General features: G+C 38.0%; 1 protein-coding gene across 6 annotated transcripts in view; it reads right to left on the bottom strand.

Annotated features, from left to right (window-relative positions):
- LOC102195475 (metabotropic glutamate receptor 4) overlaps nt 1–13,434 on the bottom strand; it is a 185,576-nt gene that overhangs the window by 40,300 nt on the left and 131,842 nt on the right. For all 6 annotated transcript variants that reach the window (XR_311648.1, XM_005729750.1, XM_005729754.1 and 3 more), the window contains exons 4-6: nt 4,137–4,272; nt 3,778–3,932; nt 3,298–3,438 (exon numbers count right to left, since the gene is read on the bottom strand). Coding sequence is in view for 5 of the 6 variants with exons in the window: in XM_005729750.1 (XP_005729807.1) it covers nt 3,298–3,438; nt 3,778–3,932; nt 4,137–4,272 (432 nt within the window). In the remaining variant the exon portion in view is untranslated. The remainder of the gene's footprint in view (nt 1–3,297; nt 3,439–3,777; nt 3,933–4,136; nt 4,273–13,434) is intronic.

Genomic DNA, 13,434 nt, shown 5'->3' with positions numbered 1-13,434 from the left:
ACAAATCCTTGCCTTCATGCCACCCCTATCCCTTGCATCCTCTTCTGTCACACTAACCCTCTGCATATCCTCCTTCATGACTTCCATGAATCTTTCCTGTGATATCCCACTTTTACTCATCCCTGGCAGCTCAATTTTTAACATCCTTTGTCTGGTATATCCACTTTCTCTCTTCTGATATACTCATTCTGGGTACTTCCAACAAAAAATCTTAACATCTTGAACTCACCTCCACCTCCAGCTCAGCCTCCTATCTTTCCATTTGTGTCACCGTCTACAAACCATATATCATAAGAGGCCATCTTGCAAAACTTCCCTTTCAACTCTTACTGCTATCCTACTGTCACAAATCACTCCTGACACTTGTGTCCACCAAACCTGTAGTGTCTTTTTCCTCTCTCGGATAGTTGATAGTTGCATACTTGTCCATTTTCACTTCCTCTGCTCCGTGTAGATTCCCTGTTACATCTATCATTTACACAAATGTATTCTGCCTTGCTTCTACTTTCATTTCTCTTGTCTCCAAAGCATACCTCCACCTCTCCAGGCTCTCTTCCACCTGCTCCATGCTCTCATTACAGATCACAGCATTGCCTGTGATCATCCTCCTCCACAGAGACGTGTGCCTGACCTCATCTGTCAAACTCCCCATCACCACTGGAAAAAAAGGAGCTCAAAACCAACATGTCCTGCACCATCCTCACATAGTTCGTTGCCATTCCTGGCTTTCTCATGCAGTATACCACTTTGCTTTCTCTAGACCACAAATACACTATGAAACTCCTTCTGACCTTCGCTACACTCCTCCATCAACACTCTAAGTCAAACACTGGAACTGTGCTCTTTTCTCCACATGAAGCCATACTGCTGTTTGCACCTATCACCTATCTTCTTAACCCAGTGGTTCTTAACCTGGGTTTGATCGAACCCTAGGGGTTCGGTGAGTCAGTCTCAGGGGTTCGGCAGAGCCTCCGCCTTGACATGCACGGCTCATTTTGTGCACCAGTAAAAAAACATATCTATGTCTTGAATTTGAAAAAAAAATCATATTTTATTTTTCACTAAAGAGGGGTTCAGTGACTGCACATATGAAACTGGTGGGGTTCGGTACCTCCAACAAGGTTAAGAACCACTGTCTTAACCTAACTTCAGCAGCTCTTTTCCATATCTTCATGATCTGGCTCGCCAGCTTTATCTCTCTGTAGTTACTATAGCTCTGCACATCACCCTTGTTCCTGAAAAGCACCAGTAAACTTCCTCTCTATTGCTCAGGCATCCTCTCACTGTCCAAGATTTTATTAAACAATCTGGTTAAAAAGTCTCACAGTAGTCCTGTCAGCTTTCTTCATCAGCCCGACTACTTTCCATGTTTTCTTTGCTAATCTCTTCCTTTAAATACTTTCCTGCAGTAACATTTATGAATGTGACCACCATCGCGTCACTCTGTCTTCTTTACTCTGTCCAGAGAATAGGACAAATGCCCTCATGGCAGTATCTGTGCAACATTTCTACCATTTAATCCTTGCCTATGTCTTCACTCACTTCCACTTCTTGTTTCCACTTGTGTTTCAGATTGCTTCTTCTGTATAAGATGTAGTGCACCTATGTGTACGTCCTTGCATTCTTATACATCCCTTTGTGTTCCTTCTTCATGTTCACCATAGTCATTTCCATCCTTTTTGCAAAATCCACAACCATCTGTCCTTTTGCATTTCTCTCCTTAACACTATACGTACCCAACACCTCCTCATCACCTCTGTTCCCTTCACCTACATGTCCACTGAAGTCTCATCCAATAACCTCATTACCAATCACCTCCAGTGTTTCTGTCCTTGCTTCCCTTCCACCTGGTCTCTTGCACAAACAATATACCTTCCTTCTCTCCAGCACATGAACTAGCTCTTTCCCTTTACCAGACTACAGAGTCCCTGCTCTCACCTCCCCACTTAGACCTTCCCTTCTCTCTTGCTACCAACAAACACACCTTCCCCCTTTCTTTGTCTTCACCCAACAGTAACACCGTTTCCGTAGTTATTGTTAACTCTAGCCCTGACTGATCTGGTATAGAAATCACATGTGGAAACCTCAATAATCTGCTTGTTTGATTTTAACACCTGATACCCTTTCTCATGTAACCTTCCCCATTTACCTGGGGCTTGGGACTGGCTATAGAAATAAGCTGGGTTCCAAAAGTGAATCTAATTATCACCTTAGTTTCTTTTGCTTTTTGCTTTTCCAAAATAAATCTATTACTTTTAAAGATGCTATAATTGATATTATTTAGGGTTTAAAACAGTGCAAGTTTGTTTTCTTTGAAAAGAAAAAGAAAAAACAGCGAGAAATATCGAATGTGGAACAACATAGAACGTAAAAGTCTTTTGTCTGAGCCTGTAGAGAATTATAGCCTGAATATACTCCTCCCTTCAGCTTTGCAGAGCTTTATAATCAACTTCAGATCATCGTTTAGGTGTCTAGCCAACAGTTTCAATGTTTTGTTGCACTCTTATTCCTCTCTCAACTTTTTGCAGCCATACCAAGTAGCTGCTTTTAGCAAAAAAAAACAACAACTTTAAAATCAACAGTGAGCTGCCTGCATCAGACACGGTTGGTGACTAGCTGTTGAGCATAATGGAGTATTTAGCAGTTAGAAAAGGTAATGCAGTAACAAGGCGTGAATGCTAATAAGAGCTGATCACCAGATATGCTATAAATCCTATATTAAATTAATCACCTTATAACTACTGCATTGTATAGAACTTTGGTTTTGGATTTTTCTTTGGGGAGGGGGGTTCATTTAATTTAGTATGGTTTAGTTTTTACCCTGTTTCAGTTCTCAAGATAGGGCAGAAGTGGGGTGACTGTAAGCAAAATTTCAATTTTGTTATATGTTTTACTACTTAATAGAGGTTTAAATCATGATAAAATATGCAGTGACTTTTCCCACCAAGAGAGATTGTGCTATCTACAGCTGTATAAAGTATGGCATTAAGCCCGAAGCTTTAAGCATGCAGCCGAGCTAAACCATTCACTTGTTATAGCTGTGTGGATAAACACACTAGACTCAGCAGAAATATAGAGCAGCAATGAAATGAGCTGTGAGATGAACTGTGATTTTGAAGACTGAATATATAGCGGTTCCACTTTTAATAGGTGGGCAATGCTGTCAAAACACTTTCCCCATGAGCCAAATGTGTCACCTCCCTCATGATACATCAAAAGAGGAATGTTTTCAAGTTGGGTAAAAGTTTAAACAAAAAGAACACAGAATAGCTTTTTCTCAACAGGAGAATATCTTACTTGTGCACTTCTTGAGCCCGGACCCTTTCTTCACCGCATGACGGCTGAGTTTGCAGTTGAAGTTGTTTTCCCAGAATTCAGCAAACCAGATATTCCTTCTGTTGTTTTCCAGCGTTCGACTGATGAAGTAACGATCAAACCCTAAACAGATCAGTCGGTTCATTGTCAGTGATGCGGTCATTCTCAGTGTAAGCAACGCTATATGAGAACCGTAGCTGTCATGTGTTCTAGAGTATATGCAATAATTCAATATCGTGTGCACATTCACTTTGCTTCTTTTTTGTTTTTTATTTGACTGAACTTTTTTACATCTTTGATGATTAAATGAGTGTTGAAGTCATTACAAATAACGTAGTCTTCTGAAAGAGTAAAAGATAAATAGTTTTGTTTTACTTGCATGGAAATAATAAATCACTGATATGTGCACATGATTTTAGAAGGCAGGGAGATCAGATGCTTGCGTAATGTCCATCTCTGTACCTCTGATGGGGTGACGCTTGGGCAAGATGGTGACTGCTCCCTCTGCCATCTCCTCCTGCTGCACAACCGGAGAGATCTTTGAGCCCCAGCTGTCTGAACCCACCCAGATAAAATGACCTGTCTGGTTGGCCTTTTTCGCTGCATGGAGCAGCCGCCTGCGAAGGTGAGGAAACAGATGTTGCCACAGATAAGGTCAGCATCCCAACCAGCTCCACTTTGATTTTGTTGTGCAATTCATTACACAGTAGTCTGGCAGACCCGCACTGAAACGGCTGTGTTCCCACATGTTTGCATGCTGTCTGCTGTAGTCATGTTTTCCTAATCTTCAAAAGAAGTGTTAATCTATTACCAGGTTATACCTGATATCATCTTCATTGGCAAAAAGTATGACGACTCTGGCATTTGGATTTTCTCTGAGTCGCCGGATGACCTTGTCGAACTCTCCTTGCTTGGGCTCCCGGGGAATTTTGACAGACTGGGAGATGCACACACCGCCTAGAAAAACAAATATAGAGACATAAAATAATATGTCAGAGAACTCTCAGACACGCAAACATATGATTAAAACATCAATGATCAGCCAGTACCGTACTTAATTGAGTGGTTTGAACGTGAAATTAATATGAAATTAAATGTTGTATGTTGCTGAATAAAGCGCGGTGGCTATTAAGTGAGAAACAAACTGTCTTTTAGAGTTTATTAAAGTAACATCATTTTCACTTACTAGCAGCTCTGACCAGGAAAATATTCTTTGCATTTTTGTGGGATAGGAGAAATTATCTTAATTATCAATAACTGAAAGTTCTGTTCACCTATACTATTTGTTGATTCAGAGGATAGGTTTAAAATGTATGCAAAGTATATGACAGCATGAACATTGTCATGAATTTCCATATTTTAATAGTCAATAAAAAAAGTTTATCTAAATTTATTGAAATATACAGTTTCACTTTTACCTGAACACTGTTGCTACCAGACAGAACGAACACTGAGATTACATGTTACTGTACAAAAAACTGCAACATCTGAAAATCAAAAACAACCTCTGTCAGGTAAGGTAGCGTGAGAGTCTACCAGTACTTTACACACTTTTAAATAATTCCCACTGAAAATTAAATAATGCTCATTCATGGACAAAACAGGTTTTTGTGTGCTGTTAATGCTTGTTAACAATAAAGCTTACTGTGTGTGCTATTCTTCTTCAAACTGTTTTGTTCTAGACTTCACTTGGACAGGTATAAATGTTCTTAACTCTGTTTAAGTTTAGTGGAGTTTATGCACCAAATGAACAAGGTAATGTTTGTTCATTGTAATGCATACAAAGGACCTTTATGCGACGGGACAGCTTTGCAGCTCTGATTTGTTTTCTGCCATGTTAGGTCCGGCCATGCTGGTTAGCATGACAGCACAAAACACTGGCACAAAAGGCTTTTTTGAAAGCTTTGTTTCTCCACCGCTGCAGGCATGTTGTGAAGGTTGTGGTTATGTTGGCCTATCCGGTCTCTGTAATAAAACACTGAAATATTATAGGAAGTATGTTCTTTACCCATTAGACAAAGCAGAGTTAGAGAACCTACAAAAGGAAAAAAAATACACTTTGAGTCCTTGAAAAGGCAACAGAGAAAGAGGATGCTGACATGTGTTTTATGCCACTCAAGTGAGTTTTCCTGGGCTTCTCCAACAGGATTTCTTGGGTGAAATTTAGAGCGCCTCAGAGTGCCATGTTTGTCTGAACGATTGTTTCTGAGCTTCCTGCAGCTTTACGGACAGCAGGGACACTGCCAGAGGATTGCTTTGCACATACTTTACACTGTTTATCGTACACAGAAACACAATGTTTAGAAGCCAGAAAGAGTGAGCGGGTCATAACTACTTAAACAACTGCAAAAGCAGTGTGTCTTATTTTTTAACTGTCACAAGTTGCTCTCCAAACTAGTAAAAATGAGAGTACTAGAATGCCGAATGAGTCTTATTTTTACTACACCTACATATATTTAGTTAAGGTGTGTGCACTTTGTAAAAGTCTATGGCCTAGACTCCTGCCATTTGGTGGTCTTCTGCTCTGATGCCCAGCCTAATGAGGGGGCAGCTAAACCTGTCCCCATTTAGCTGTCTAAAAAAGTTTTGAAGTCTGAGTCCCTGTGTTGGATGAAACTGTCTCCTCCTTCCTCACCTGTCAGTGAACCTCATTAAGTTTGAGAAGGTCAGACAAATCCTGGCTCAGTCCTCAGACATGCAAAGATTTAAAATGTTGTCAGCAAAAAACCTGCAGGGAATGGCATATAAAGAAGCTCCAAAAGGGATAACAGCATCAGCCAATGATCAGCAGTGATATGCTGTCTTTACCTAATTTAATTTATTTTTTTCTTTTACAGCACAACTTGGAGCACATATATGTACTTGTATTGGTACTTCTTAAATAAGTGTTCATAAAACTTTTGAGTATAAAAACAGAAATAAGGCAGCAGGATAACTCAATCCTGTAAAAACACAACCAAGCAGAGCTGTTTTTACTTGTGAGTCTCCCCTGTGCGTCATCATTTTATACATCCCACATCAACATGTAAGGGAAACAGAAAGGAAAAGAAAGGAAAGGAAAAGTCAATATTAAACACTTTAATTAGATATTGAGCCAAAGCATGCCACTAGCAGACCATGAGTGCATTTTGACATTGATTGTTCATTCTTCCACCATCTGGTGTTTTGATGATGGGGGTGAGGACGTTCTCTGGCACAAAGGTGTTGAAGATCTAGTGATTAGCAAGGGCACAGCATGTGAATCATCATCACACCATTTAGTTATCGCTCATAGCCTACGTATTCGATTCTCATCCTGGAAGAGATCACTCCTGTTGCAGCAGAAATATTGCCTGAAACAGGTGAACACTCAGAACAACATTGCACTGTTTTTTCAATTACCCTTCCCACTAATGGTATCAGTGAATTCAAACCGTGTCCCATTTTTTTCAGCTTGCCAACTGTCTCTATAGCGCATTTCTTTATTTTTTATTTTTTGGCAAAATGTTGGTTTCACAGGTATTGCACATACCCTTTCGGGAAAATCCATTGGTCCAATAAAACACTACCCTGAAAACATTTAATGTCATACCTTTTAAATTTGTGCAAATATTTTGAATCAGTCAGACAGACTGACACATCTACAGCTTTTTTTTATTGCAGTGGTCCCTGGAAATATGCCATGCAGGGATATTTTTATGCATTTTTCATGCATTTAATGAAATGCCAAAAAAAACCCTCACTTTATCCAAATGTTCTGTGAATTGATTTGTCACCAAAAGCAGTATGCTTAGAAGAGAGGATTATTTCTGTAACAACCTGTACATCTGCGTCACCCACACTCTTATATTCACTACTTTTCTTTTGCAGTTATTCCTCTGTGTAGCTTTTTTCCTTACTATCTATTTTTCCTCCGGCTAAGGGAAACAGCTATCCATGACCACAACACTTGAGCTATATAAATCACTAAACAAATCACAAAGACCAACAGCGATTTGGTGGAGGAAATATTCATTACGAGCATTCCATTTTTGATCCTAAAAGAGATGTTTAGCATGGATAAAAATAACACTTTAACTGTCTTAATGCTTCATATCATCCTTTAGTTTATGGTAGATATGCTGCAGGATGTGTGTGTCTTGACTGCAGTCATGAGAGCATTTCATCACTTCAACCATTTATGTGTGATGACCCACTTGTCCATTTCACTCAAACAGGATCCATTATTGGTCATTCTGGACATTTAGCAAAATGGATGGGTTTAGATAACTGACAAGCATTCAAGGCGAGCATCTCTTTGCAGTTTCTCACCTGCCACAGCAGAGGACCACCGCAGTGCTATCCTAACAATGTCTTCACTTAAATTAATGGAAACTAATAGTGACAAATAGCTGCTGTGGTGTCAGGCCAACCACAGCCACGCAGTCGGTCTCAGTCACAATAACTGAGCCACCGTTTCTTACTTTTCTCTTTCTGTTTTTATTTATAGTGAGATGCCTTCCAATGAACACAGACATGCGCAACATGCTGTTAGTGAGATAAACACAAATCTTCAAAGAAAATGTCAACAAAAAGTCAAGATATCAACAACCACAGCGTTTATTGCATTTGAACTATGTGAACACTGGATTCTATCATCACAAATCAGATTAAATCACAGCACCACAGAATGGACACTTCATGAACAAATAACCAAGAATTAGATTTATACTGCAGGGAGATGCTATTTCTTCTTATTCTTTTTTTTTTTTAATTGTAAAGAAGACATGCTAGGCTGTCAAAAGTGAAGTGATTTATGGATTTTAATGGCATAATTTCATCAGAAGACAAGTCAGGCAGTCAAGTTGCAGCTTTCTTTTCCTAATAATCTGACATCATTTACTATAGTATATGTTCACTTAGATATCTTGACTTTCCCACATCATGAACAAGTGCAGCATTTTTTCTTATTCATTTATTTAATTTTATTTTCGGTGCTTATTATCTGTGCTTTCTAATATTTGCAGTCTTAGCTGACCAGATCACAAAGACAAGAATGCATAAAAATCCCAGCTGTAATAAATCGCTACAATCAAAGTCATTATACTAATGACATAATCAAATTTACATTTGAAGATCAAGCCATTATAATGACTCCTGTTGGCTTGCTTGTTAAATCTGACAAGTTGTTTCTTCCAAGCAATTCTCTTGTACTAGGTTCTTTTCTTTTTTCACATCACAAGGTGTCATTCTGATAGGGAAAGAAAACAAGGAAAACATCTTCATTGTTTTGTCAATATATAGTGTCAAACTAAGGGAAAACACGTTGAAGATATATGACAAGCTAATTAACACGTAAAAATACAGATGGGCAATAGATGGAAATTAAAACTTAGTGAACACTATTATTATTAAACGTCTAACTCTTTTGGAGACAAATAGTATTGAGAAACACTCGTCATTTCCAGTGACGCGTGGTCACTGGTGTATTTTCAGTGTTTCTTCAAGTGTGATATGTGACCTACTATAATTTTTCAGCTATTTTTTTTATTCTTTGTGTTACATGTTGTTAATATGACAAAGATCATTTAATTTCATTTGCTTTTAGTTTGTGAATTTGGTTTGATTTCCCAAAGCGACAGTAATAAATATTTTTTAGGACTCGCACTATGACGCTGCAGTTCTGTTCAGCCCTACGGGGTGTTTATTGTCTTTCAGCTCACTGTTTTTTTTTGTTTTGTTTTTTTGTTTTTTTTACATCCCACAGATTTAATGATTTGAGTGCCATCAGTTTTTTTTTTTCTGTCTGCTAAGAGTTTGTATGTTAATGTTGATCCAATGTGTAAACAGAAAACAGCTTGCTGCCAACTTTTAGAAACTGACAAAATGTTAGAGTTGTGTTTTAAGATTGTACATTTGGTCGCAAGTTAGAGGAACAAACTGAACTTTCAAATTTACCGTCATGTTTGATTTGCACGCTGTACTGACTTTATTTATCTTACAGTGCTATAAAATATGATAACAAATTCACAGGAAGCTTTCAATTACACTAATTGCCCTCTTTGTCAATGATAAGTTAATGATAACGATAGTCAGGTAGGTAATTTGTTTCTTGTGATGACTACTTGCACAACATACTACATGCATACATCCAATGTTCCCTCTAATTTTTCATGTGTCTGAACGAACACACAAACTCCCTGAGCGGTCCCTTGGACCACAGTGAGCAACAGCAGACGTGTGCACTGTGGTCACGCCGGCATCGAATCCATCCAAGTTACATGGTTTATTAAAATTATCAAATTACAGCGTTTATGTTAGACTACTTTTAATTAACTGCTTTATCCCACTTACAATGAAAATTTAAAAAAAAACAATCTTGTTCATGACCTGTGTAGTATGTTAACACTATTGGAAGTAAAAATAACTTGAACTCCAATTTTGAAAACAAAACTTTCTTTCTTTTTTCTTTTTTTTTTTTATAAAGTTGTGACTTGTATTATGAGTCTGTGGTCTGGGAGAGAGTCCTGCAACTTTCTGTCTGCAAAATACAGTAAATAATGACCAATGTTTGCCAATTAATTATATAGTTACTTCTTCAGAAAAGTAACTGAGTTATGCAAACAACAAAGTTTTTTGCAGCCGTCTACCTAAAAATGCAGCCAAGGCGTTTTTTAAATAAACATTCCAAATTATTTACAGAACAATCAGCTGTTCTGCATCAAGTTTGATGCCACACAAATTATTTGTGCCACTCCAAAAAATAATTTCTGTCCACTATGAGATAAAGGAGAACAACAGCCTGATACCTGCAGGCCTGACAACAGGAGATGTATCACTCCTGCAACACCTGTAACACTCAGCAGTCGCCTCATTGTTCTGACACACACAACAAAACTATTGATTACACTACACACTAACACTAAATTTGCGCTAAACGTCGCAAATCTCTCACATCTCAAAACACATCTTTCACATCGTTCCTAAACAACTAAATGCCATGTTGCCATATCATTTTTTGTTTGGTCGACATGGTACATTTTTCGACCAATAGGAATGGGTAGGGGTTATTTTGGTTTTGTTTTTGCTCACAGGCGGAGAATGCTTTCAAGCCTTTTCCTTATAAAATGCCATTTTTACCGTTTTTTCTGCAGTAAATATAAACAACGATAGTATTCAGGAAGGAAACCAAACATTGCAAATATTTTTATCATAACTCTGGTTTTACGTGGCCGATCAACACAATTTAAAAACGGGTATAAAGTTCACACTTTCTCCGTCAATTGTTCCGACTGTCCTGCTCACATCTCCAATGTTTGTACACGTTGTCATTAAAGTGGCTTCACTCCACATCAGCCACGCCGCTTTGCTAGCTAAAACACCGGTGTCGGCACATAAGGACGCTGTCATAGCCTGTCAGCGACGTTGATTAGCTGCGTATATACGAATGTGAATCGCATTATTGGTTGGACTATGGGATAAGGTGGCATCGTTCTAATCCCATACGGGAGCAGCCAGTCACTGACTAACACTGCAAAACAGAATTGTTAACGTATTCATTTTAATTTCAATTCAGGTTCGATTTTTTTCTGTGCGCAACGCAGATTTTCTGTGCGGAGAGACCGTGCCAGTAGTGCGCAATTGCGCACGCCTGCAGCTTAGAGGGAACATTGCATACATCCCAAGCCAAGCCATTAACCATGTTACTTACTGTATGTAGTTTCAGATGTGTCAGATTTGTCATCACGACTACTTTGGATTGCTCAGGTATGCCTGTATAATCCAAACCCCAAGACTTTTTAAACACTTTTCTATTCCTTGTCACTTGGATTTTGTTTTGTTTCCTCAGGATACAACCATTTCTGGAAATTTCATCATTTTTCTTTGTCTGGTGCACAGTGACATACGGTGCTCGTAAGATTTTTTAGATTGTCTCAATATTTCAGTCTTGTACCTTTGATTTGAAGATTTCACAACAATAGCAGGTTTGGTTTTGTTATCCCTGCATGCAAGGGCGTAACAGGTAAACACTTTCTCTTTCTCTCAGCAAATATTATTACTGCTAGGAAATTGAAAAACTTGTTGACTTCCTAGAGTATGCATCTTCACCTGGTTGATCATCAACTGCAACTCTGGCATAGCTGCAAGGATTAGTATCTTGCCCAGGAATGATAATGTCATCAGAATGAGAAAATAGTTCCAACTCATCAATCCTTTAACCTCTAACTGTGGCCTTCAGGTCATGAACGTTTCAGCACCATTAGGCCCATGAGGTTAAGAATAACAGCATTGTTTATAGTATAATTTAGTACAGTGATCTTGATGTTTTGGAGAAAAAAAACTGTGAACGACAAAAATGTATTAAATCACCATCCTGCAACAACTAAGCCATCATTTGTGGAATTTCTGTATTTCCCATTTAAATCTAAGAGGTTCTGGCGCTTTTGGATTCTGACTGTAAAGAGTTAACTTGAAATTGCGTATATGTGCACAGCAACAGATTTGCTATTTTCACCAATTTACTGTATTAGACCTAATTGCTGTATTATCAAACAGATTGCAAGTAATTGCCAGCATGCCCTAATTCAACTACAAACTGATAGCAGACTGATACCGTCTTATTCCCATTTTTTTGCCATCTTGATGCACCAAGATCATTTTGAAGACAGCGACTGACCGCGAGTGGTCACAAGCCTGTTCTTGATTTTCAGTGAACCATTTCAAGTCAATGAGATTACAAGTGCTTTGCACATCCTCACAATCGTTTTAGTAGCGTCACCAACCATTATTTTCCTAGTGTGATTGTAGCATAGTATATGCCCGTGAAGATTTTCTTTTTTTTTTTTAATTTCTAAATCATCAAGATCCGATGTTATTTAAGTATCCCCTTCAGTTTTTGAGTAGTATGTTTTGATGCTCAAAATGAGCAACTGCATATATGAATGAATGTCTACGATGGACTGCTCATTTATATAAACCGAGCCCTGATTGCAGACATTTACAAAAATTCTACATTTAACTGATGAAATGTATTTATTGTTATATGCATGAGAAAATAAAGGGAAAATACAGATTTAACTTGCAGCATGATGACTCTTCTATTTAATGTATGCCATTTTTTCTTAAAATAAAAAGACTACTGAGATGCAGACTCAACAAAGGACAAAATGTCACAATATTATCCTGCCTTTATTCTGCAGAAAACTGCACGGCTTTGTATTGTAATATTGTCGGCAGTGAACAACCACTGAAAAATCCAGGATTAATTTTTAAGGATAGACCTACATGAGCTGACAAAGGCTTTCTACTTAAACAGAATTTTTACATTAGCAACAGCCCATTTGCATGTCATGGCTTTTATGTATTAATCTGAGGTAAAACATACTGTAATTCCCTGCTTAAGTCACTACTTGTACAAACTGTGGTGATCTTGCTAACCTTGCAGCAGTCCTATATAAAAAAAAACAACTGCTTTTTAATTCTACTACAAACTCTCTCTTCCTGCTCTCTTCCCAAATTTGAATGCATTATGTAAAGAACTCTTTGTCAGTGAAGTTATTTCACAAAAATAAATCAGGTAGGACACAGACGTCCTCACAGTAAACATAGATAGCACTGAATCCCAAATAGTCATCAGACATTGCTGGATTAACGAGGAATAGAGAAAGTAATCTCACAGAGGTCAGCCCTGAATGGATTCATATTGTATGTAGACTTATGATATAACAGTTGCAGAAAAATACATTTAAAAAGACAAATGTGAACTTTTCACTATTATAATGTTCTCGAGAGCTGCACTGTGGTTTTACAAATGAAATGTGAAAAGCAGAAAAGTCAGAAAAGTTCAAGGAAGAGGGAACTGACAAAATATTCAAAGAAGAAAAGCAGATCCTGAGAAACACAGTTTGATGCTAGAAACTAACTCTGCTTGTGATGACTTTACCTTTCTGCTGCATTTACAATACAAAGGCAATTCTGCTGCATTTGCTTTTGGCATAGTTTGCATGAGGAGGTTGTTTTCATAGATATGTGCGATTTGAAATAATTTCTCTACAAATTATTCTCTTTTCTTGCCAAGTGCACACTGTTTAACTTAAACTGCTGTGTGTGACTGATGTGCCTGAAGAAAAAGAAATATACCGTATATATATATATATATAT

Source organism: Pundamilia nyererei, unplaced genomic scaffold (genome assembly GCF_000239375.1).
Source record: "Pundamilia nyererei isolate P.nyererei 1_Seehausen unplaced genomic scaffold, PunNye1.0 scaffold00034, whole genome shotgun sequence".
NCBI lineage: Eukaryota > Metazoa > Chordata > Actinopteri > Cichliformes > Cichlidae > Pundamilia > Pundamilia nyererei.
Note: the sequence above shows the minus strand (reverse complement) of the source record. Positions and strands in the feature narration are given on the sequence as shown.